Source organism: Zeugodacus cucurbitae, chromosome 3 (genome assembly GCF_028554725.1).
Source record: "Zeugodacus cucurbitae isolate PBARC_wt_2022May chromosome 3, idZeuCucr1.2, whole genome shotgun sequence".
Lineage (NCBI taxonomy): Eukaryota > Metazoa > Arthropoda > Insecta > Diptera > Tephritidae > Zeugodacus > Zeugodacus cucurbitae.
In genome coordinates, this window is record NC_071668.1 from 55,859,929 (window position 1) to 55,887,894 (window position 27,966).

Consider the following 27,966-nt stretch of genomic DNA (forward strand, 5'->3'; position numbering starts at 1 on the left):
CCATAAATAAGATCGGCATAAAATAAAAAAATAATTATTATTATCGACACAAAATCGCTATAACTCCGATAAAGACTTATTACATTCGGGCTTGTCAGAGGGATTGTGCTACAGGATGGGGGTCTGTAGGAACTCCTTTGAGAGTATCAATGGTAGGCTCGAATACTTACACAACAAATGGAAAGAGTAATCCAATTCAAAACTCTTTGAACATTCCATTTTAAGTTTTCATTATACAAGTACACATAAATACATTTTATTTTAATTTCATACACGAAAAAAATTAACAATATCGTAACAAGTTTATTTTAATTAAACACTAATGAGTAACAAAAATTTTATGAGTAAATAAATATGAATGCTTCATATACACTTTTTGGTTTCTTTATGTTTTTGAGTATTTATACGAGTAAAATTATTGATATCTACATACAATTAGCGCAGTGTGTAAGCGCGCTAAAAGAAATATACCTCATTGCACCACATCAATTTCATCTTCATTCTCACTTAATTCACCGCAAGACGAATCATCGCTGGAATAACCGTCCATACCGTTCTTCTCTTCAGCAACAACTTGTGCGTTACCCTCCTGTTTGTGATTGGACGTTGCACCTGTTGTGGTCGCCGATGGTATTTGCTTTTCCTGGCCACTTTTTAGATTTTCGCGCGTATGACGCCATTTCATGCGACGATTCTGGAACCAGACCTTAACCTGCAATATGTTTTAGAATGTCTTATGTTTCCTTAAAGTACTAGAGTTATTTGCGACTCTACTAACCTGCGCATCGGTGAGGTTGAGACGCGCCGCGAGCTTACGCCGGTCGGGCTTCGTTATGTATTTTTGCTGTTGGAATTGTATTTCGAGCCCTTTGCGCTGCAAATTGCTGAACACTGCACGTGACCAAGAGCGTTTCCGTTTACCGCCACCACTGCTACCGCCCACACCACCACCGCTGCCATTGTTGTTGCTATTATTCATACTTCCGTTACTCCCGCTTGCCGTCGCTAGTTGTAGTTGTGTGGACGTGTTGCTGCCGGCGGCGTGACTTGAGGTTGTGAGGTCTGTCGTTTGCGTCACATGATGCGGATGGTGCTGTCGATGGTGATTCATAAGGTTAGCGGTACTCATGGGAATGTCCAGTAAATGATGCGCATGTGTCTTTAACGTGGGGAAACGCACTGACAGCGTCGGTGGCGCAAAGTTTGGCATATTCAAAGTGGGGTTATGGAAAGATTTGAGACCTAAACTAACAGCGCCAGTGCCACCTAGATTTTGTAAAATTCCTGGCGTATTGACGAGCATTTGTGCGTGTGTTGCAGCCGATTTTTGTTGCTGTTGTTGGAAACGTAGCAGTGCAGTTGTGGCCATGGTGGAGTATGGTGTGTGGAGTTGCACTGTAATTTTTGAAGATTAACATTTAGATGTGTGGGTTTTGTTATACAAAATATGTAATAATAAAGCATATTTTTTAAATCATTTTACGAATTTCACAAATTGTTCGATTTGTGGTTAGACAATAGTTGTTTGATCATTTGTGTTTGATCAATAAATGTATGGTATGGAAAAACGCCTCATAAATTTCGTTACGATATCTCAGAGATATATTGATATTTTCAGTGAAAAATCAGTCAAAGACACTGAGGTCTTCGTATCGAGCTTGAGAAGTTATAACCCGATAACGATAATTTTTATAGAAAAGTATCTTCAGTGTTGCTTAATTTACAATTGGTAAAGCGAATGAATCAAATGGAAGATTGGTTGTAGTGCCATATCTCTAATTTTCAAATTGTAATATTGTATAAAGATGTCAAGATAATGTCAACTACCGAATTTTGTTCAAATTGTTCGTGGAGACTGGGGTAGCTTCGTCCCTTTTTTTGGAGCCCTAAATTTCAGCAGGTATTTAATGCTTCGAAACAGACAGACTTGTTTAAGGTTTAGTGAATATAATCGAATTCGCTGAATGTGCCCCATAGCGAAGGCAATGTTGGGGCAACTTCGTCGCCCATGTAATCTGGCTCCGTAATGAGGTAAAAAACCTTCTTGAAACAAATATTTGACGTAAATTAATTTTATTAAATATGGTATTACAGACAAGAAATACATTTCATATTACAGTAGTGAACAATGGTGCATCAAAATATTGTTGAAGCAACAAGTATCCTCAGAAAGCTAACTATAACCCACCGCCGAATCTGCCCCGGTCTACCGTATATACTAGTGTTCGACACATTTTCAATTTTTGGGCGTTGCCGATTAATCGGCCAGTTGGCAATGAGTCGGCCGATACCCATGACGCTTCTTGCATGAATAAATTTATTTAGTATATACTAGTTTGTAACGAAAGGAGTGCGAGCCACTCTCTATATATGTACATTTCTTGGAATTTAATTAATATTCAAATACAAATAATTTATTATTATAATATATAGATAGAAAAATTAAGTTATTCGCGATTTCTTCAAGCAATTTATTACGTAACTGTTTAATTTTTTTTCTTTTAAGAACAATGGTTTAAGACCAATATTCGAAAATAATAGGTTTAGAAAAAGAAATCCGTTATTTTTCAAAGAGATGGCTTTAGTTATATGTACTGCCGTTGTGAAAGTGCCTCAAAGTTCCATGATCCGAATTTCTATCTGCGAATCACTGCTGAATCGCAAAAAAATCGATATACAGTAGGACTTCCATAACTCGAACTTCTATAACTCAAAGACCTCTATAACTCGAACTTTTGAATTGGCAATAGCGTTTAGAAATAAAATTCCATACAAATTTCCTTTCATAACCCAAATTTCCTTAAATCGAACTTTCCGACCAGGGCATAATAAAAGTTTAAAATTTTACTATCGAGACAGAATTTTAAAAGAGTCCTTCTATATCGAAACAAAATTACAGAATATATGTTCTAACGAGTGTACATTAAACTTTATGCGAAGTAAATTAATAAAACTATGTATAAATCTATATTTTAAAGTTTCTTTCTACCTCGATGTTTTTTGCGGATTATGGTGATTCGAGTTAGAGAAGTTCCACTGTAATCCTTAATTAGATGGTAACTGAATAATGGATCGATAAAAGCTTCGGAGCTGGAAGGTTCGATTGCATTCCATACCAGATAATGCTGACAATTTGATTCGTATGTGGAACTCTCAAAACAACAACATAAAATGAATAAATTAAATTCCCAGTAGCGTCCAGGACGTCACGAAACAAAAACAAGTAAGGAAAGCCTAAGTTTGGGTGCAACCGAACATTTTATACTCTCGCAATTTATTGAAGAAATTTTATTAAGATAAAGCACAAATTTACCCATTAATTAGGCATACAGTTTAATAGAATAACGAAAATCGTCATATATAGTATATGAGGGCTGAGGTAATTCCTGAACCGATTTCATTCATTTTCGTCAGTAAGGTACACTATATCCAAGACGATACGCTCACTTAATTTTGCTAAGATAGCTCACATATTAACCAATACATATATACGGAATAAAGCTCACCGTATTTTTGAAAAACCTATAATTAGGTATATGGGAGCTAGCAGAAAATAATTTTGAAAAACCTACAATGAGATATATGGAGATGTTATGACCCGATTTCAATAATTTTTGGAAAGAGACACACTATTAGAAGTAAACAATTTCCTCTGAATTACATTATATTATCTGAGAGATTTACCCATATTTTCGGTTAAAATTTGTCCTTAGGCGCTGAGTTCAACATGTTCGATATCTGGGGCATTGAAAAGTTATGATCCGTTTTCGACAATTTTTTCTCAAGTGAAGCCAGAGATGATATGCGCTATTTGTGTAAAGTTTTATTCCGCTAACTTCATTGGTTCCTTATGTATACATTATAAAGTGAAGGAATCAGATGGAATTCAAAATTGAGTTATGAGGAAAGTAGTCGTGGTTGTGAACCGATTTCGTCCATTTTTTAGCCGTGTTATCAGGGTGTCAAAAAAATATTATATACCGAATTTCATTCGAATTGGTCGAGAAGTTCCTGAGATGGTTTTTGACCCATAAGAGGGTGATGCCACGCCCATTTTCCATTTTGTAAAAAAATCTGAGTACAGCTCCCTTCTGCTATTTCTTTTGAAAAATTTAGTGTTTCTGACGTTTTTCGTTAGTTAGTTAACCCACTTTTAGTAATTTTCAACATAACCTTTGTATGAGAGGTGGGCGTGGTTATTATCCGATTTCAACTATTTTCAAGGTGTGTGGTGGGGTACGTAAGAGAACCGCCTGCAGAAAGTTTGGTTTATATAGCTTTATTGGTTTGCGAGTTAAATACAAATAACCTATTTGTGGGCTTTCCCAAACAAATTACATCCAAATATGCCCCTTCCTAGTGCGATCCCTTATTCCAAATTTTACTTTACTTTACTTTTATAACTTCATTTATGGCTTAGTTATGACACTATATGTGTTTTTGGTTTTCGCCATTTTGTGGGCGTGGCAATGATCCGATTCCGCCCATTTTCGAACTTAACCTTCTTATGGTGTCAAGGAATATTTGTACCAAGTTTCATTAAGATATCTTAATTTTTACTCAAGTTACAGCTTGAACAGACGGACAGACGGACGGACGGACAGACATCCGGATTTCAAATCTACTCGTCACCCTGATCACTTTGGTATATATGACTCTATATCTAAATCGTTTAGTTTTGGGTGTTACAAACAACCGTTATGTGAACAAAACTATAATACTCTCTAGCAACTTTGTTGCGAGAGTATAATAAGAAATGGGAGACTAATATGCTAACAAAGCCAATAGCATTGTGATCAATCCAATTCATATTATCGTTATGTCAGTATTAATAACATACATATCCTGAAATGATTTATTGCTAATATTATTGAAAACCAAGTGTATTTTTTCATTTCAAAATTAACTTTGTTCAATTGTGTCTACACTCCACATATGTATGTATATGCTAAACAATCGTTTTGATGCAAATTTCCTTAAACAACTTCTTTGCCCGTCTTCAAACGATGATTCATGACGTTTAAGGAAAATCTATTAGACATAAACAGAGACATAAATCTATTTTAAAGGCAATTGCAATTCATTATATTCACATCAAATACCGCAATTAATCACCATTTGTGCGATAATCAATCGGAAACATTGATTATTTAAATACTTATGTATGTACATATGTGTAGAAATGTATTTTCTTTTCATCTGGAAAATTTGTTCAACTTGGCTATTTAGCGAATTTCTGCCTTTCGGTCATTTGTATAAATAAACAAACCATAGAAAGGTAAAATAAAAATCAGCACGATTTCGCTAAATCGAAAATCAAATAAAATCAAATCAATTACGAAACGTTTGCGTACATTCATTAATAGTTCTACGGACACGGCAAGAATTATGTATTTACAAACACATTTAAGCATGTATACATATGTAAGTATGTGTACTTGAAGACATGCCCAGCAGTTCCAGTTAAAGTTATTTAAAAAGCAGCGGAATAAATACCATCGACCAAATACAGTTGGTAATTAATTGTTCCGACGCTAAGCTGCAGACAAACAGAATAACAAATAAACAAACAAACAAACTATTCGATTAACCAATACTCATCATCAGCACCATTCACCTGTACTTAGTGAGTGAGTGGAGTGAGTGAGTGAGAGTGGTTGCAATAACAACGAACACGATCTGATCGATCAGTAATGGTACGCTGATGCACAACGGTGATAGATGAGGCGCCTGTTGGGGGCCAATTTTGATAAGATCTGCTTGCTTGTCTTTCGGCTTGCCGACCTACCGGCCAGCAGATCAATCTGCCACACATCAGCGCCACATAATCAAATCAAATAGCATTGTATCATCATCCACAAAGCAATAACCACAAAAATAGCCACAACATCAACAACACAGCACAACCTGCATCATTTCGTTATTGGTATTCAAATATTCTGAACCAGTGAAAAACAAAAAAAAAAATGTTGATATTTAAGTAATGATCTTCATCATCATATTGAGGCATACGTTTTGCTGCAGGCATACCTTCATGCATACATATTTAGATAAAAGAAAGAACATTTCAGAAACCGAACGGTGAAAAGTGGGAGCAACGGCACAAGACGTGTATTAATGAATATTTTGGCAATGTGAACTCTGAAGACCCCCGGAAATCGGGATTTGATTCGACTGGAATGTGTGGAATTTGCAATACGTACATAAATATATGAACACTAAGAAAAGTAGAAATATTGAATTTGAAAATGAATTTTACGTCGGTTCGTATTGCAGGCTCTTCGACGAAGGAAAAATGCTATAGCTTTATTTTGCATATTCCAGTTTAATAGTTTAACTTTATCATTTCAGACTAACATGAAAATTTGACAAAAGTCATATAACGCTATAACACAAACTAATTTTTCGAAGCTATTGACAGCGATGATAGTTTCGAGAAAACTATATAAACCATAAAGACCACCGATAATACAGTTTTTATCCCATTGTTTGCTTCCCGTTTTCAATGACCTAAGCTCAAAAAAGAAGTCGAGCAAATCTTATCTTTACCAAATGATATTTTTTAAAATAACTTTTCGCAATATTATAGTTACATTTCTGTTGTGGCCCTCTAATGGGTCAAAAACTATATCTGAGGGACTACTGACCCAATTTCCACGAAATTCGGCTACAAACATTGTACAGTGGTATCCCAATGCTACAATTTAAAAACCGAGTTACGCCTACTTCCCGTATAATAGAATTTGATTCCATTTGGCCCGGTCACATTACAATATATAAATAAAGCACCATTGAAGATATCGGGTCCCAAGATTGTGGCTAATTTTTTAACGAAAAAATTTATAATTCTTTCAGATGTTCCATAGAAATTCAGAATGGATGTTTTCCATGTAATAGTGTGCCTTCGTGCCAAAAATGGGAAAAATCGGGTTCCTCTATCCATCATAATCTTGATATATCGAATTTCAAACTTTCGGGGAATTTAGTGCCGTATATATCGGTTAATATGTGAGATATCATAGCAAAATTTAGCCAAATTAAAATCTTTGAAATAAGGCAGCTTGGTGGCAACGATAGTTTGAATTGCCGCAGAATTACCACAGCCCCATATACTATATAAGAACGCTAAAAAAGTTAAATGTTTAAAGTTTAAATAAAACAATAACAATTTGGGATATCCATGAAATTCTTTATTCCTGTGAAAGTATTTTCGACGGTTTTCAAGCATAAATCGGCCGATTTCACGTTCGATATTCATACGAAGTTCATCAATCGTCGCTGGCTTGTTGGCATAGGCCATAAATTTGACCTAGCCCCACAAAAAAAAAACAGTCTAACGGTGGCAAATCGCACGACCGAGGCGGCAAATTTTAATAATTTCCATTTGTTGGATCGTATATCTGTCCATGATGAAATGACAAATCTTACTGAAGAGAAATGTTAAAAGAGTGATGGAAAAATGGTGTCGTTTAATGTCCCTACTTTTAGTAGCGTCCCTTTTGAAAAACCCTTTAAAATGATGTTTGGTTACACCCGAACTTAGCTCTTTCTTAATTGTTACTCTTTCTTTTATTTTATAATATATACATATATTCAACGATAACTGACGAATATGTCGTCCCTTCATGCTTTCCAAGCCACATATATTCATTTGTGACTAGAAGACCGCTCCGGCTTCGCACGGGTTTAAACAAACATTTCAAAAGTGATAAGCTTTTACATACTTATATATAAATGTATTTACTTTCTCGTTTCTTGCGTGGGTTCATTTTAAAAAAGTAAAATGCGGAAAATTCGAATCGGAAATTATATTTTATTTGCAATGATCTAAAACTTGATTACAACCTCTAGTCTTTGGTGTCCGATGTCTTTCTCTCTGATTATGAAGACGTTGAGAACGCTCAGAGTTCGACGCCCTAGTGCGAGCTTGTATATTTCTAATATTTTGTTCTTCAATCCGGTGCACACTCTCCGTACTCGACACTCAAGCGCGAACTTGGGAGGTTTTGAAATTTTGTTCATCAAGCAGCTGCGAGCACTCTTTACTCGACTCTTTGTCATGCGTTTGTGATGCAAAGAGAATGACTTGCAAGACGATTTTTAGTTTCAGAATAATATTCAGATATAATATTCTCCATCACGGAGTTTTTTAGATACCTTCACCTGGGAACTATTTCCAGAAAGTTGAGATTCTTGCAAAAAATATAGCCTATGTTTCTCGGGGTGACTGTAGCTTTTAATTTTTGAAATCGGCACAGTAATTTTTGAGTTTATTCATTACAAACATACATACAAATTTTTCCTCTTTATAATAGTAGTATAGATTAAGTTTGTACATTGGAATTCGTATACCTAAAAATGTAAAGATACATTTGGTTCCACTTTATGCATTTTTCTAAAAAAGATAGAATATCTATATACATAAACTAGCAGACCCGGCCACACGTTGTTGTGGCTAAGGTATCATTAAATCAAGTTGGCCCAATCTTGACTTCGGTGACGATATTGATTACTCGAGGTCGAGTATGTTACGCAGCATGATGACAACTCACACTACTTTTAATTGCAAAGCGAGTGGTGATAGTACAGGCAATTTTAAATAGTTTGGGATAATTGACTACGTCATCCTGGTTTGTAGCTGTGTCAACTCTCCTGGACCGAAATTCTAAATTGTCGCATTAAGATCATCGATATCTTTGTTTTTTTTTTTTTTTACCACCAATATAGGTTATTCAATCAGTCATTTATGGTTATCATATTGAGGTTTCATGTCAGGAAAACTTCTCTTTCAAGTCAATGAAGTGACAGAAATCTGTTGGAAATGCTATTAATCCATCGAGGTGTCAACTGCGACCCTACCATTTCCAACTGCTTCTACAATCGCAATTTGATATTGTTGCAAAAACACTTATATGATAGTTGTTAATTGGCGATACTTTATATGTCGAAATTTTTCGGTCCAATTTAAATAATGCATTTAATTAAATTTAAATTTATAAATTTTGTTGATGATTTATATTTGCCAAAAATAGATAGCGCCATTGTTACTCTATAAAAACCGACTAAAGATATATAAATTGTTTTATGAAAATTTGTTTGAGAAATGTTTTATAATTGGATGTCGCTACTGTCGGCATACCAAATCTTCAATTCAATTATAGTGAAACACTTCTTTGACTGACACTCACCGTCGAGCGAGTTATCTCCGCCCAAGAGAGGTGCCCGCCTTTAGAGTGCCTGTAGAGTGGACGCTCAAAGCCGAGCCAAACGCTAGACTGATTTCGATCAGCGCTGATCAATTTTAGGTGCCGCAGAGTGGTTGCGAGAGTTTAGCGCTGAATTCCGCGATTAATTTGTTATTATACACCTATGTACATGTGTACTTTTGCACTTTAATCTTTAAATATTTGTATACTGATTTAATACGATATTCGCAAAAGCTTTTGGAATATAAATCAAAACATTCGATTACCCTATTAATTTTAATCAATAATTATATTTTTTTTTTAATATTATAATATTATTATATTAAATAACTTTTTAGAATTTAATTTATTTAATTCAAATTTAAATTAAAACAAGTAAGGAAGGGCTAAGTTCGGGTGTAACCGAACATTTTATACTCTCACAATTTATTTATTTAACTTTATTTATATTATATAATACACAATTTGACCCACATATTCGTCATATATATTGTATAAAGTCCATTGAAAGTTGGAAACCCTAATATTAGGTTAGAAGCACCGAGGCCCTCGTGTTCGATATATGGGGCTTTAAAAACTATGATCCGATTTCGGCGTTTTTTAGAATGGGGCTGCCACACTATAAACATAGTATTTGTGCAAAGCTCTGCCCCGATATCTTCACTAGCGCTTACTTTATATATTGTAAAGTAAACGATTCGGATTGTCTTCAAAGTTCTGGTATATAGGAAGTAGGCGTGGTTGTGAAGCGATTTGGCGTATTTTCACAACATATTATTGGGATGTAAGGAAACTATTACAAACCAAGTTTCATTGAAATCGGTCGAGTAGTTCCTGAGATATGGTTTTTGACCCATAAGTGGGCGACGCCACGCCCATTTTCCATTTTGTAACAAAATCTGAGTGCAGCTTTCATTTGCCATTTCTTATGTGAAATTTAGTGTTTCCGACGTTTTTCGTTAATGAGTTAACCCACTTTTAGTAATTTTCAACCCAATCTTTGTATTTGAGGGGGGCGCGGTTATTATCCGATTTCCTTCATTTTTAGACTGTATAAGGAAATAGCTAAAAAAAAAACGACTGCAGAAAGTTTGGTTTATATAGCTCTATTGGTTTGCGAGATATATACAAAAAACCTATTTGGGGGCGGGGCCACGCCCACTTCCCCAAAAAATTACATCCAAATATGCCCCTTCATAGTGAGATCCTTCATACCAAATTTTATTTCCATAGCTTTATTTATGGCTTAGTTATGGCACTTTATGTGTTTTCGATTTTCGCCATTTCATCAAGATATCTTAATTTTTACTCAAGTTACAGCTTGCACAGACGGACGGACGGACGGACAGACAGACATTCGGATTTGAACTCCAATCTTCACCCCTATCACTTTGGTTATATATAACCCTATATCTAACTCGTTTAGTTTTGGGTGTTACAAACAACCGTTATGTGAACAAAACTATAATACTCTCTTTAGCATCTTTGTTGCGAGAGTATAAATATCAGGTTAGTAACATATGTACATATTTGAACTTAAAATTGCAAAAATAAAGTGAATAAATACGTTTCAGCGCCGAAAAACACTTCAAAACTGTTTTTCTAGCGTTGATCAGCGTTACGCTCTGCCTCGGTCAACTTCCACTCTGCACTAACTGTGTGATTTCGTATGAAAATGTATGCGCACAGTTTTGACGCTTATTTCTAGCATTCATCAGCGTTGCGCTCGGCTCGGCTTTGAGCGTCCACTTTGCAGGTACCCTAAGAGAATTTGTTCTAAAACCTTAACTTGGTGCATACAAAATGTCCGCACAAAGGAGGTGTCAGTCTAATAGAGGTATCCGTTTTTGTGCGACGAGGATCCGTTCAAATGATTTGAAAATGTGTATCGGTGTTTTTAGGTGTTGTTAGGAGTATTAAAATTTTCTATAAATCATTTCTTGAAAATTTAACTCATAAATTCCACACTTATGAAGTATTTTGATTGGTTTTTATACAGTTTATCACAATATTTGTCCCACTGTAGAGAAAATGTTAGTTGGATGGTTTTTCATTATAAATTAACAAATACTTTCTTTGGAACTGTTTTAATTTACATAAGAAAATCTGTTCTCCACCATATTATTTTATTAAATTAAAAGAAAACAATTGATGTTATTCAGAGTAACAATTTTTGGGGATTTTTAAAGTAATTAATTGCACATTACTCTCCTCCCATATATAAAACCCACAAAGGAAATCACGCCGACTCATACTCAAGGAATGGAAGCGCTTTCTAATAAATCTACTCTTATATACATACATACACACACTTGAGAGCATATCTTTATGCATACAAGTGTAAATGAGCGTGCCTACACATGTATTGCACGTAATAAAAACTCATTTGAAAATATTCAAAGTAATTAAGGTAAACTAACAAATTACATGTGAAAGGCGATAATGCACCGCAACGTTGGTAATTTAAATACGGAAGCGTATAAGCATAAGTCAACGGCAAAATGCAAGTGCAGCAGCAACAACAATTACAAAAAGTAAAACAATAACAAGTGCGCTAATGAGAAAGGCGCAACTGAGTAGTGAGTCAATATTTTAGATAAAATACGAGTTAAGGATGATGAACACATTACCTCTTGGAGCCAATAATAAGCGTAACAATAACAAAAACAAAAAATCACAGCAACAAAAAAACAGCTTGTTGATAACCACGATCAACAAATATGCATAAACGCATGAAAACAGCGCGTAGGTGGATGTGAACGCGCATGGCGCGTTGAGTGGCAAATCGATTACGCTTTACAGAAGAGAATAATAGACGCGCTCACACATGTAAACACACGCACACAGTGATGCGCGTCCATTGGAATATATACATACATACAAATGTGTGTGTGTGAGTGCATTATTGTTGTGTATTTGGCCGCGGCGGGAAGTAAAAGTGGAAGCGCTAATTAAGCGGCAAGGCCGCTGCATACTGATGGCGGCTATGACACTGCAACGCGCCGCAGCAGCGCGCTTGTGTTTACATCAAGGTGTGGAAAATCGGTAAACTCATTACAATTGCGGATGAAATAAACCAAATGTTGCTGCCAACACAGCGGCGCTGCAATTGCAAGTGCAACAACAAAAGCAATGTGCAGCAGCAAGCGCTAGTGTAGCACGCTCAATATGCACCGCCGTCAGCGGCTGCGTGCGCATCTCATGGCATTTGCTTCCAGTGACTAAATATATGGATTGTTGTCTTTTGCGCGCACAATGCTACAGTGCATAAAAGTCAAAAGCGCATATTTTCGTATTTAATTATTATAATTTTTGTTTTTTTTTTCGATTTTGCCAAAAAGCGCGTAGAGCGCACACGGCTGGTCTGTGGCGGTGGTGATAGAAAAATATACAATAACTTGGAAAATGCGAATAAAAGGTAATAAATGTTAAGCAGGTGATAAATAAACTACTTACACACAAACAACTGCACATATATATATGTACATATGTAGAAGTAGTTGTGTTTGTATTTCTTATTTATTTGAGAAATTCATAGCTCATTGCGGTGTGTTGGCGCGCTACAGATGCGCTACGGTTAAGTAGCGGAAAGAATTATTTGATTTCATTGCGAATAGAATATGCAACAGCGCAGGAATTTAAATTTACGAAAATTTTCGTATTTTTATAGACCACATAGCGTGTATGTTTAGTGCGCTAAGACAAATAAATATAATACAGTTTATATACAAATAGACATATATTGGCCCACGTCCGCCACCCTGCAAGAAATCGCCTAAGTTTAAGTTTAGCATAGATCTAGCAGTTGCTTATTTAGCATATAGGGGTTCTCATAGTTTTACGCGAAAACCTTGTTTATTGAAATGAAACATAAATGTCCTACATCCAACATACTCCTACACTTTGTAATAACCATTAACATCAATGTTGTAAGCTGTTATCGATTAGCTCAGCTTTAGAGAGCAGCAAATCGAACAAATCATACCAATCTTGTGTTACCTCCTACACATGCGCTGAAATGTTGTGTTTCGTCCTATGGTGGAAAAATGATAATACTAAAAGTTCTATAAAACAAGTCAGGAAGGGCTAAGTTCGGGTGTAACCGAACATTATATACTCTCGCAATTTAACTATTTAACTTCATTAATATTATATAATACACAATTTGACCCACATATGCGTCATATATATTGTATAAAGTCCATTGAAAGTTGGAAACCCTAATATTAGGTTAGAAGCACCGAGGTCCTCGTGTTCGATATATGGGGCCTTAAAATCCTATGGTCCGATTTCGGCTATTTTTAGAATGGGGGTGCCACACTATAAACATATTATTTGTCCAAAGCTCTGCCCCGATATCTTCACTAGCGCTTACTTTATATATTGTAATGTAAACCATTCAGATCCACTTCAAAGTTCTGGTATATAGGAAGTAGGCGTGGTTGTGAACCGATTTGGCCTATTTTCACAACATACCATTGGGATCTAAGGAAACTATTACAAACCAAGTTTCATTGAAATCGGTCTAGTAGTTCCTGAGATATGGTTTTGACCCATAAGTGGGCGACGCCACGCCCATTTTCCATTTTGTAAAAAATCTGAGTTCAGCTTCCATCTGCCATTTCTTATGTGAAATTTAGTGTTTCTGACGTTTTTCGTTAGTGAGTTAACCCACTTTTAGTAATTTTCAACCTAACCTTTGAATGGGAGGTGGGCGTGGTTATTATCCGATTTCTTTCATTTTGTGACTGTATTAAGAAGTGGCTAAAAACGACTGCAGAAAGTTTGGTTTATATAGCTCTATTGGTTTGCGAGATATGTACAAAAAACCTATTTGGGGGCGGGGCCACGCCCACTTCCCCAAAAAAATTACATCCAAGTATGCCCCTTCATAGTGCGATCCTTCATCTCAAATTTTATTTCCATAGCTTTATTTATGGCTTAGTTATGGCACTTTGTGTGTTTTCGGTTTTCGCCATTTTGTGGGCATGGCAGTTGTCCGATTTTCATATTCGAAAGCAACCTTCCTATGGTGCCAAGAAATAAGTGTGCCAAGTTTCATCAAGATATCTTAATTTCTACTCAAGTTACAGCTTGCACAGACGGACGGACGGACGGACAGGCAGACATTCGGATTTGAACTCCACTCTTCAGCCTGATCACTTTGGTATATATAACCCTATATCTAGCTCGTTTAATTTTGGGTGTTACAAACAACCGTTATGTGAACAAAACTTTAATACTCTCTAGCAACTTTGTTGCGAATATAAATACAAAAAGTTTCTTTTCAAACATGGATTTTATAAAGACCCCTTTGGATTTTAACTACTCAAGGCCCACTTCTCTCTTAAGCTAGAATCCCTACCAAAAATGCGCCCAAGGTCCAGTTGCACTAGAGCGCTGGACACATTGACTCCACTTGAGTCATTCCAGCTGCTGTCTCTTACGAAGGCTTAGCTCGCCGGAATCATTGATATGTTCATTGGTGTCCAATAGGTACAAATACGGTGAGGTTAGGTATCAAGCCAGATGCAAGTTGCCAAAGTTGCATGGAGGAAGGCGAAGAGGAATCATCCCAGCATGTCCTACTTCAATGTCCAGTATTAGCCAAACTAATGTTAAAAAATAAGGACGAGCGTTACTAAGAAAGAAAGGCAGCGAAATTACTGATACCGACATTAGCCGACTTTAGAACTTTATAACAGACTTCAAGCGTTTTGTCGAATCATAAGGCTATTGTTGGTCCGTTAGAAGTATTTGGATGCCACAAAGAACTCGAAGCTGTCTAAGTGAGACTCTTTGCAGTTGCGGATATCTACCCCTTGACATTCACAGAGAATCATCTCTTAATTGTACATATTATATGATATTAATACTCTATATAATGGGAAATATAACAAGGCCTCGCTTTCATTAACCTTTAGAGAGTCATAGCTGAGTACATCAAAGAAAATCAGGTATTACCCTCGAAACAAGTAGAAAAAATTTTCGTTGAACAGACTCTGAAATCTTCAGCCCAGTCGCAAATTCGAAATGTTAGTGTCTAATTGTTATTTGGGCCCTTGTACAGTGGCTACAAAATATTTCGTATCACCGATCCAGCTGCACGCCTCGAAATCGGAATAAAGAAACTCGGTCTAGATTCAAAACGAAATAAAATTAAAGGAAGAAGTAGTATGACGTCTAAATAGTGAGATCGTTTAGAAATGAGAACACATTCCACGTAGTGGTTCAATTCCAAAGGACCTCGGAAATTGACTAACAATACATTACTAAATTTCATTAAGAACGTTAAAAATTTCTTTATAGTTCAGACTTTTTATTGGGACGTAAATATTTAATATTAATATTTTCACGAAAGTGAACATGGTTTCTGACTGTCATTGACTTGACAGTGCCCAGGGGCGATTCTATTGCATATGGCTCAAGTAGCTCACGAGTTCCTGGTTTAGACCAAGTATCCTCTGGGTATCCAAAAAAACAGGCGTTGAGAGACAAGCTAAAGTGAGAAGGTGTACTCACCCAGTGGCTTAGGACACACCACACTAATCAACACCACACCACACCACGTAAAAAATAATTAAAATAATCTAATAGAAGATCAAACAGAGCCCGTCTTGCTATATGGTTCAGAAGCATGGATAATAAGACGATACTAAGAGCTTTCGCGAGAAAGGTTTCGTGGAATATTTATGGACCTTAGGACGACATAGACAGCGTTCAGGGAATATATAAACAGCGGCTTCATTGGCTGGGTCATGTTGTTCGAATGGATGGAAACACTCCAGCTTTGAAAGTGTTCGATGCAGTACCCACTGGTGGAAGCAGAGGAAACGGAAAACATCCATTCCGTTGGAAAGACCACGTGAACAGCGACCTCGTACCCCAAATATATATATATATGTATATCTTTAAGTTCATAGTCGATAGTTTTTCTGATATTTGTTAATATATCGGTCCAAGTTATTAATTCACACTGGGCTTCCAAGAGCGAACTCTCAGACCGAATATCAACGAATGAATTCTTCCAGCACTGGTTGAAAAACTATAATATATTCAAGCATTTAAGAAACGGTTTCGTCGCTACATCCCATTAGAACATACTACAAGGTGTATGTACTTCTATGTTGCTATTCACATACATTTAGATTTGTAAGATTTTATAGGGTTTGTTCACACTGCTTTTTTAGCGGAAAACGTTTAAGTGTTGATTAGCACACGCTGCTGCGTACAGCTAGGCATTCAGCATGATGCCTTAATGAGACTCATTAAGTTGCGATTTCCCGCGTTCACACCGCAGCAAAAACAACAAACACTAGAAGTAAAAGTATCTTTCACACCGCACACCTTGAATCGATGCTGCGCTTCATCATATCCGCATATCAGCGGCCGTGCGTTGCGCATTTTCAGCACTTCACCCACACACGCACATGCTCACCCTCAAGTGGTTTAATTTTTTTCGGATTTTCGTAGGGAAATTCAAGCAAAACAAATTAATATGTTAAACCGTTTATTGTATTTGTACAATGTATTATTACGGATGATACGTACTTATTGTGCGGCGAAATATGGCAAAGTAAATATAAATATTTACCATATATTCCTCAATAAATTTTTCAACATTTATGAAGATAATTCATTGTTTTATAAATTGAACGCTTCGGGCGGCCGCATTGGATTTCCCGTTTAAAAAATTGTGAAAATCCGTGTGCGTATAAGAGTGTGCCTGCCGGAAAGTAAAAGTGTTTATATGTGTGTGCGTGAGTGTGAGTACTACATGGATATGACCTCTTGTACAATAAAAGTGGCATGTTGAGTTGTTATTTTTGTTATTTGTAACATGATTTATGTGTGTTGTTGTAAAATTGGATATCTTTATCATTTTTTACAATCAAATATTTCGGTTTCCGTGTAGTGATTACTTTGCGGATTTCCTTTTGATTGCGGATTCTATCAATGGTTACTTAAAAAAAAGTGTTTAATTTTCCTGAGAGAAGTTTTCAGATTCATTGGAAAGGAAATTGTATAACATCGACCATACAACACCAACTGAAATTGATTTCAAAAGTTTCCTGTTTGGTCGAGGATTGAATTGGTATAGAATTTAAACTTAACTTTATTTTAAATTGTAGAGCTAGTTTTCATCGAATCTGGTTAATACACGGTGCTCTGATTTTGATTTTTTAAGACACTATACAAACTTGTCTTTGGCCAACAGACCCTACAAAGGGCATAGATTTGTATAGTGTGATTCATTTCGAGGTTCCCTACTTTTTAAACACAAAACTTCAGAAAAGTCAAATTTAATGGAAAACGTTTATTATCATTCGGAAGATCTTTCTTTGGCATTTATTTTTTTAAAGACTATCTCTTTCAAATGTTAGGCACGTCTACGTCTCAATTGATCCATCCTTTGAGTCCAACTTTCGATGACTCGTACGAGCATTTCGCCTGGTAACTGTCATATCCACCACAGGAAAAAGCCTTACGGTATCCCACGATCTTGGTGGCCACTCGCCCGGCCTAAAACATTGCTCACCGAAGTGTTCTCTCAAAAAATCCATTAATTGATGCGATGTGTGGGAAGTGAAGCAGTCTTGTTGAAACTAAATGTCGCCAAGATTACGAGCTTCATTTTCAGGCATCAAATAGTCGGTTATCATAACGCGATAACTACCATTTTTTGAAGAAATATGGACCGATAATTCTACAGGCCCACAAACTAGTCCAAAGCGTTGTTTTTTCTGGATGAAATGACTGTTCTTGAATCTCTCCATGTTGCTATTCGTCCAAAATTCGACAATTTTGCTTGTTTCATACCCATTGAGACAGAAATGGGCTTCATCGCTGAACGAAATTTGACTCGGGAACGTCGGACTTACGTCTTAGAACTTTTCAAGAGTCCATAGAGCGAAGCGAAGTCGCTTGGGAAGGTCGAGCAGCTTCAGTTCTTGCACAAACTGTATTTTGTACGATTTTAATTTAAGATCTCCACGTAAAATGATCCAAGTCGTTCCATACGTTAGTCCGAGTTGCTGCAAACGTTGCCGAATCGACTCTCCACGGTATTCGTGTACACTCTCAAATAAGTTTTATGTATATAATTCGCAAACCAATCGAGCTATATAAACCAAACTTTCTGCAGTCGTAGCCGTTTCCTTATACAGTCCAAAAATGAAAGAAATCGGATAATAACCACGCCCACCTCCCATACAAAGGTTAGGTGAAAATAACTAAAACTGGGTTAACTCACTAACGAAAAACGTCAGACACACTAAATTTTACAGAAGAAATAGCAGAAGGAAGCTGCACTCAAAATTTTTTTACAAAATGGAAAATGGGCGTGGCATCACACTCTTATGGGTCAAAAACCATCTCAGGAACTACTCGACCAATTCGAATGAAATTCGGTATATAATATTTTTTTGACACCCTGATAACACGGCTTAAAAATGGGCGAAATCGGTTCACAACCACGACTACTTTCCTCATAACTCAATTTTGAATTCCATCTGATTCCTTCACTTTATAATGGATACATAAGGAACCAATGAAGTTAGCGGAATAAAACTTTACACATATAGTGCATATCACTCTAGCTTCACTTGTGAAAAAATTGTCGAAAACGGACTATAACTTTTCAAGACCCCAGATATCGAACATGTTGAACTCAGCGCCTAAAGGTAAATTTTAACCGAAAATATGGGTAAATCTTTCAGATAATTCAATGTAATTCAGAGCAAATTGTTTTCTTCTAATAGTGTGTCTCTGTTCCAAAAATTATTAAAATAGGGTCATAACATCTTAAAGCTCCCATATACCTTATTATAGGTTTTTCAAAAGGGCTTTATTCCTCATATACATATGTATGTATTGGTAAATATATGAGAGATATTTTAGCAAAATTAATTGAGCGTATAGTCTTGGATACAGTGCACCTTGCTGGTGACAATGAATGAAATCAGTTCAGGTATTACCTCAGCCCTCATATACTATATATGCTGATTTTCGTTATTCTCTTAAGCCGAATTTATGGGTAAATTTGTGTATTATCTTCATAAAATTACTTCAGTAAATTGCGAGAGTATAAAATGTTCGGTTGCACCCGAACTTAGCCTTTCCTTACTTGTTACATTTAAATTTAACATTTTTTACAAGAGATCAACACCCATAAATAAAGAGTACGGAATTGGCGAATCGATGACAGCTAAAAATATTTAAATAACAATACATAGCAAATGCGTTGACAAGATATTAATAATGATCTAATGAACAGGTGTAGATTTTTTTATAATTAAATTATTTACATAAGCATATGATGTGTATGTATAATTTATTGATGTGTAATGAAAATTCTATACTCAACCCAAGTGGGTGTATATGGTTATGCTCATTAAAATATTTTAATATTTGACTGCAGTTTTCAACTTCAACATTTAATAATTATCATAAATGTTTCACGCGCTAATTAAAAAAAAACGATTTGCCTCTATTCACATATACATATACAATATACATACAAATAAGAGACTTGGGTATGTGCGTGCCGAGCTCATCCACCTCATTTGCGTACAACACCTTGAGGGCATAATTTACATACACTATCCAAACAAAAAATTAAGAACCGCAAATATTTACGTATTGCCTGTTTATGTGTAAATAAATAATAGAAATACAATAAACTGCTACAATTATGATTTGAAAATTTATTTTTCCATCCGCCGCGTACTAATTCTTAGCGTCCATAGAAACATTGCTTGCTGTTTGCTTATTTCTCTTTCGAATGTACACTGCACTCATAAACAACGCGTTGGAGGAGCCACCCCTCTGCGCTTGTGGGCTTTGATGGCAAATGGACACAGGAATTATGAAATAAAGGAAGTCACAATTTGTGGCAGCAACGAGAATTGTTTGCGTCAAGAACATTTGCCATCTGTTTACTCCCGGATGATGGGTTCATCCACTGACAGAGCTGGTGTGTATGCAATATGGTCACAGGTTAACAATCGAATAATACAAACAAATGAAATTCTTCAATAGCGGAGCGGAGCGAAGCGATATCATTATAACAGTAGCGCTTTCTATTTCAGAGAAATTTCTCTCTAGACAAGTGTCCGTCGATTCTCTGTAGTGCTAATAACAATTGAAGTGGTGTGATCAAAGCTTTTCGCTTGTCGTTAGTCACGTATTTTTGCAGAAATCGAATGAAGACTGACAGTGATGATATACAAATCTGATAAATTATATTTTATTGAAAATTCCATGGAAGTTTAATTGTTGTTGAAACATTTCTATCAAAAAGTCGAATCTGAAACGGATTGTTTGTTTCTTTGGAAACTCATAATACCAAAAATTTAGAGATCCTAGAGTGGAAAGTATGCTGTTTTAGAAAAGTCCATCGCGGCACTTTTGTCATTTGTTATTGGGCACTGACCCATAGGCATCCGTTCAGAAAGGCTAAAATACTTTGCGACGCCAATTTCAAAAAATGTATGTAGGAAGACAAGGAGAAGAATCTATAATTTCCTATCGTTCTCCTTCACTATCTAACGATTGTAAATCTGAGGCTGAAACATATCGGTAGTCATACCTACGGCGGAGCTAATGAATTGGCACAAATCAATATTGTCAACCATCAGGTCTTTGTGACCCACACTAAGGATTGTGTGCATGTTTTTAGTGGATTAAGTGGCGCTTGTCGCACGGATCAGCCCTTTAACGTAACCTATTATTTTTATTATATTTTATAACAACCTGTTTCATCTCAGACATACCCCTTATTGTATACCAAGAGGTGATCCTTCTTAATAAAAACCTTAAATTTTCGGTTCATTGAACGCTAGCAACTTGCTCACGGCTCTGTCATAAGGATTTTTAAAACAATGCAAAGTATTGTAAACTACATATGTTATAAGGCTGCCTCTCTTAGTTGCTTCCTTATAAGATATAAATCCGACTTAATAAATCTTTAAACCTTCTTTTAATCAATTTCTTCAACAAAATATATGCCACAAAGTTGATAAAAGAGCTTTACAGGGCAACTAAAAACCTTTTCAGACACATTTGTAAATATATACGTAGACAGTCAAGCAGCAATCAAGGCAATAACCTCGTTTTGCTTCTCAAAAATGTATTGAGTGTCAGGGTGACAGATGACGGAGTTGCCAGGAACACTTCTACTGGATGCCAAGCAACAAAGACGTTGAAGGCAACGAGATTGTAGACGGAGTTGCCAAAAGTGATGTACAACTGTCATACGGAAATATCCCGCCCAAATTTGGCAAACCCATGCAATGTCTATACGATGATCTAGACAGGCAAGGAAGATCATAACGCGCTGGATTAATATACCGGCGTGCAAAACCTCTAAAACCATGTTGGAAGTGGAAGTCCAGAAATACACATTGGATTTTAACCGGTCGCTGTGCGGTGATATCACACGCTTGTAAGATGGGGCTGACGGATCGACGGCGACCGGCGTGCAAAACCTCTAAAACCATGTTGAAAGTGGAAGTCCAGAAATACACATTGGATTTTAACCGGTCGCTGTGCGGTGATATCACACGCTTGTAAGATGGGGCTGACGGATCGAGATGACAAGAGCAAGGTATAAGGGAAACAATAGAGCATCTCTTATGCGCCTGTCCTGCATTGTCAAAGCAACGGCTTCAATATCTTAGGGCCTCACAGTACGTGAATCTGGAATAGGTATCGCTCGTAAAACCTCAAAACCTTGTAAAATTAGCGACAAGCGCAGGCATCCTAAAGGATGACCACGTGACGGCACTCCATCTGGTATCACAAAGGACCAAAACTGATCCATGTGTGGCTTTGACCAATCAGACTAACCCAACCTAAGTTTAAAGCTGTTTCCTACATGAAATCTTCGCCGTCGGTAATAAATATGGTTAAATCTTTAGCCCAATTGTCTCCACTTTAAAAAGAACACGTTGTTTCTGTCTTCTTGTCTTCAATAGTTGAATAGTCCGATACGACTTTTTTAATAACAGTATGACAAATCTTTGAGGATTTGAATTAGAATGCAATGAGTATTAAGGAAGATATAACACATGGAATGAGTTCGAGGATATCAATTGCGCCATTATCTATTACAGCTGTGAAATACCGTTTATGTCAGATGATTCCTGCTTATATGACAACTTGAAACAAGATCGTCGCGAATCGAATGAGCTAAAAGGCGACAAATTATTTGCAGCCACTTTAAAAAATGGTTTTCCTTCGGTAGATTAACATCCAGTGGATGAATATTTTAGCAGTTCGAATGCAGCTTAGCATGCGACTGTGTCAGTTAAATATGTCTGATCAATCTGTTCTCTGTCTTCAGCTCCACTTACCAGCCTCACGCGCATTATTCACCATCCGAATTGGCGTCGGTCGCACGATCGCTTTAAAATCCAAATATGGCGGTGCCAGAGACGGTATTTGTCGATAGAACTTCTCTTGCATTTCATTGGTGAGCGCCGAAATGGAATACTTTTTCAAATTACGCGACACATTGTCAAGTTGCATGTCGGTGGGAGCGCCGCCTAAGAGTGCCGCACAATTTGGATCCGTACACGAACCATAAGCACACATATTCGCACCGTCAAAACACTTCACTTCACTTGAGTTGCAATTTTTCCCACTTTCACAAACTTCATGCGATACATTTGCACTACTTCTACCATTTGAATGGGGTTCTTCGATATTCAATAAACGATCAACACTAAAACTGAGTTGTATCTTTGTTTCACCAACCGGAAGTGGTTGCTTCGACGCATTACTATTTTCACTGTTACTATTATCGATTTCAAGTGATTTTGTGAACTCAACATGCATTTCTTCAACGCTCCCGGAGCACTTTTTATGCACATCACTGGCGACGGGCTTTTCAATTGTTAAATTCGTTGGCGCTGACTCCATTATCGTATTTAGGCGCTGATCTATTTCTAAAACTCCCATTTTCGACGTTAAACAAATGGCATTTTTCCGTGAACTCGAAAGTAAATTTACACCGATTTAACGAAGATTTTTTTTTTTTTATTTTTTCAAGAATAATCCTTTAGACACTAGCGTCGGTGGTCGCACGAATTTCGTACGTTTAACTCATTCACGGATTAGCGGGTCGCACCGATTGGTAAGAGTCGTCACGCTGCACTGAAGTGCCTCCAGCATCCGCATGCGATCGCGCACCGTGCCAGAACCGATCGATTGAGCGGAAAATCATGTAAACAAATCGTTTACTATTGGGCGTACAGTGGAGCGTGTTGCCAGTTTGTGTGGAGAAAAGCGCGTGTGTCAATAATAATAAATTAAATCGAGCATAAAATTGATGGATGTGCATATTTACAAAACAAGCTGAGATGATCAAAGGCTTTTTGTTACGATTCATTCATAAATTGCTTGAATTTCAAATAAATAACAAAGTGGTAACTTAATGATGGATCATAGGAGCCTCTATAGCTTAATGTTTATGCCTTTCAAAAAATGTATTGAGCAAAAAGTAATTGAAATCATAGATTTGCTAATTTTTGGAGATGGATAACCTTTAATTCTTTACAATTTCATTCATCAGAATCTCTAAGAAATATTGAATGAAGAAACTTTAAGTGATCTTAATTTCATTCAACACTGTGCATACAATATTTACGGTAATTATACATACGAGTAATTATACATAATTTCGAAAAACGAAATGCGATTCACAGTTTACATTGAAAAAGAAAGATAGACAAGATTGGAACTAATAAAATTTTAAAACACTCGCTGTAGAACCATGGTTGCATTCTTACTGGTCACATCCTAGTAGCGGCGCACGCCTATAAGATGGGACTGTCGGATCGGGGGGAATGCAGGAAGTGTCAGAAGCAGAGCACCAAGGAAATAGTGGAGTATCTCTTGTATGTTTGTCCTGCATTAGCAAGACAACACTTAAGGTATTTAGGAGCCGCACAGTACGATAAGTTGGAGGACGTAACGCTAGCATCGTAAGCAATGACTACTACTCAGGGAGTATGTGACGGCACTCCATTTGGTATCGCTAAGGACTATAACTGGTCTAAGCCTGTCCTGCTGGCCTACCGGACTAAACTAACCTTTGTAGTATGTAAAGTGATCAAGTAATGAAGTAAATTCTATAACATCCTAATGAATTATATTGACTTGAAAAAGTAAAGTAGGTCAAGTTATATGGAAAAAGAAACCTCCATAACAAATTTATTAACTTAGGTATTTTATTTTTATTTCTGCTAGCTGATCTGGAGGTCCAAAGATGTAAGAGACAAAACGTCTGTAGCCTGGCAGGAATACTAGACTTATTAAGAGATAACTCGATACATAAATAACTATAAAGAATCCCACTTCATCAACCATGTTGTACAAGTTTCTGAATTATATTAGTCCCTTTCAAAAAACATATAATAAGTACGGAGGATTGTGATTCAATAACAGTCTTCGATTCGCAAAAACTTGGATCATACTCAAATAATTTAATGAAGATTTTACATACTCACTTTTATTGGTTTATATTGTAATTTTTTTAAGAGACTACGCCCACAACTAACAAGTGCGAAAAATAGCGCTTTAAAAAAATTGCTCTAGTAGACCAATAAACGGAGTGTCCTTAGTTCTTTTTATAAAAAACAACTCAAGGAACCACAAGGGTTTTTGATGCGGTGGGGTTAAGTACTCTTTGAGGGGAACCCCAGCGAAAAAGGAGGTCGCAAATAGAAGATGGTTAATTCATTCCATTGTGAAAGCCTCTTGAAGAAAAAAGAGTAACTAGGCCTCACTAGGTTCTTTGAAAAATAATAGACTATTGGATTAGTGCAGTTAAGCCCGAAATTGTAATTCAAGAGTCATTTAGTTAAAGACACAACCTGATAAACTTGACTTTATAGAATACACTCATTTAAAACACTAAAAAATAAATCCCTTCGAAGGCAAGTTAAACAGTTAGGCAGATACATATATTCTAAATAACAACATTTAATAGTCAGTTAGTTATTTATTAGCACATAGAATTAATTTTATCCCACTGTTAACGCTCTATATAAATACTTCATACACATATGTAGCTTAATATCTTTGGAGGTCTCAATAACAACATATTTTCAATGAGTTTCATTCGTTGTTCAGTATTTGTTGTGAATTATTCAAATTATCATCTCACATTTTTATATGATCTTCGACAAGCGCGCTCTCCAAATGTTGCTCCAAAATAAACGGATATTACAATAACACAGACGCATGTTGAGCTAAATCGCCCATTCACAAAGGGCAAAACGGGATAGCAGCAAAGCGATTCTACAACAACACTGCTCACTCCCACTGTTCACAGGCAGTGAGTTAGAGGAGAGAGCAAAGCATGCTCCATTGTAAAGTGATCAGCGCCAATCCACAATTATCGATCTTGGTGCTGATGGGTGGAGCAACACCACCACATTGTCACACCAATACCACTGCAATACAACGCTTTCTAAGTTTTCGATTGGTTGCTGCTAGAAGCATACACACTTGCATATATACATTTGTATATTAAGTTTAATAGCTACATATGTTGCTTTAAATGTACTGTCGGCATTTTGCTTAGCTCGGATTGGCGTTGATTGACGGATTACGTCTTTGGTTCGTCTGATATTTCAACTCACCTCCAGCATAATGGAGATTTTCCGCAGCGATGCCTGCAGTGGAATCTAATAAATTAGCAAAGGCATAAATTTTGAAAGAATTTATGATCAATGGTGTGTTGAGGGGAAGGGCAGGATCATTGAGTATCATAAGATCGCATCAAATTTATTTGAGCTATTATAGACCGGATTTGGAAAGCGTTTCCACTAAATACTCATTATTTTGTTTGTACTCGAGCAATGTGTGTTGAAAATAAACATTTGCTTCAAAAATTTCTTCATAATTGTGTATATAAATTGCAAATTGAAAGGGAAAATTTTGCTGAAGGAAATAATAAGTATTTATGAATCAATTTGCTGCTTATAGCAAAAGTAATTTGGATATGTGTTTGATCTTCTTGATAAGCCTTAATACATACATACATACTCATTCTTATATTTATTACCAAGAAAAAAACAATAAATTAGTTATGCTTTATATGAAGCTTTTACGAAATTATTTTACACATATTAGCCATCGCCGAAGACCTCATTAACGTACTATGACCGGGTTTACCTTTATGAATGTCTCAATTGTGAAATAATTGCAAACAATTAAAACATATGTTATTAAAATTATTATTTATATGTGTGTGATTGGCGTTGCAACCGTTTAGCCGGTTATAGCCGTATCGATGATAGTGCGCCACTTCTCTCTTTCCTTCGCAGTTCGGCGGCAGTTGGAGATCCCAAGTGTAACCAGGTCGCTCTCCACCTGGTCCCTCCAACAGGGTGGAGGCCTTTCCCTTCCTCGGCTTCCTCCGGCGGGTACTGCATCGAACACTTTCAGAGCTGGAGTGTTTTCGTCCATTCGGACAACATGCCCTAGCCAAGATAGCCGCTGAGTTTTTATTCGGTGAACTATGTCAATGTCGTCGTATAACTCGTAAAGCTATTCGTTCCATCGTCTGCGGTATTCGCTGTTGCCAATGTTCTGAGGACTATAAATCTTGCGCAAAACTCCTAGTGTCGTCTCATCTGATGTTGACATCGTCCAAGCTTCTGCACCATAAAGCAGGACGGGAAAGATGAGCGACTTGTAGAGTTTGATTTTGGTTCGTCGAGAGAGGACTTTACTTTTCAATTGCCTACTCAGTCTAAAGTAGCACCTGTTGGCAAGAGTGCTTCTGCTCTGGATTTTGAGGCTGACATTGTTCGTGTTGTTGATGCTGGTTCCCAGGTATACGAAACTATCTACAACTTCAAAGTTATGACTGTCAATAGTGACGTGTGAGCCAAGATGCGAGTGCGCTGACTGTTTGTTCGATGCCAGGAGATATTTCGTCTTGTCCTCATTCACCTCCAGACCCATTCGCTTCGCTTCCCTATCCAGGCGGGAAAAAGCAGAACTAACGACGCGGTTGTTGCTTCCGATGATATCAGTATCATTGGCGTACGCCAGGAGCTATACACTGTAAACAGATTGTACCTTCTCTATTTAGCTCTGCAGCTCCTATGATTTTTTCCAGCGTCAAGTTAAAGAAGTCGCTCTGATAAGGTCCAATCAGTTTGTTGACGGTGGGCTTTAGTCAAAAAGTCAAAAAGCTGATGCATGCACCTTATCAGTTCTTCGCCGCCGTATTTGAATAGCTCAGCCAAATGTATAGTTTCTTCGATTCGATACATTGCCAGGCCCATATATTCGGGAATTATTATAAAGCAGCAATGAATGCTAATATATTGAAATCTGTACATTTTGATCAAAATATTTCACTTTCCCAATTGTAAAGATCATACATACGAGGGCTGCTATATATATTTCTGGCCTAATAATGAAAATAGGAATATTTATCAACGAAAATGGTTTTATTGTTTTTCAAAATATTCTCCATCAAGATTTATACACTTTTGCATGCGCTCAAACCAATTTTCGAAGCACTTTTTTTGAGCGATTGTCAAATTGTGCGGGATCCAACGAGAACAAACCTTTTTTACGGCCAGGTGTTCATGCAATATCGAATGTATGCTGGTGGGAGAAATGCAGAGGCATGCCTCTATCTGAAGGTATGTTACATGACGGTCTTGCATTATCAGTTCACGTGCGGCATCGATGTTTTCTGGCACAACGGCTGTTTTTGGACGACCTTCACGGA

The 27,966-nt window shown here is 36.8% G+C and overlaps 1 protein-coding gene across 1 annotated transcript; it reads right to left on the bottom strand.

Moving 5' to 3' along the window:
- Positions 1 to 287: 287 nt before the first annotated feature.
- On the bottom strand, positions 288 to 23,348 carry LOC105216532 (homeobox protein H2.0). Its single transcript, XM_011191072.3, has 3 exons — positions 22,562 to 23,348; positions 779 to 1,395; positions 288 to 712 (listed from the first exon to the last, which is right to left on the bottom strand). The coding sequence occupies exons 1-3, from the start codon at positions 23,166 to 23,168 to the stop codon at positions 473 to 475; spliced, it is 1,464 nt and encodes a 487-aa protein (XP_011189374.3). The 5' UTR covers positions 23,169 to 23,348; the 3' UTR covers positions 288 to 472.
- Positions 23,349 to 27,966: the final 4,618 nt, after the last annotated feature.

What these genes read in the sequence shown, in the direction of transcription:
- LOC105216532 (XM_011191072.3), bottom strand. Translation starts at nt 23,168, where the DNA reads ATGGGAGTTTTAGAAATAGATCAGCGCCTAAATACGATAATGGAGTCA. An exon ending in GAATAATGCGCGTGAGGCTG is followed by an intron (nt 1,396 to 22,561) that starts GTAAGTGGAGCT and finishes CAAAAATTACAG; the next exon opens with TGCAACTCCACACACCATAC. An exon ending in TCAACCTCACCGATGCGCAG is followed by an intron (nt 713 to 778) that starts GTTAGTAGAGTC and finishes AACATATTGCAG; the next exon opens with GTTAAGGTCTGGTTCCAGAA.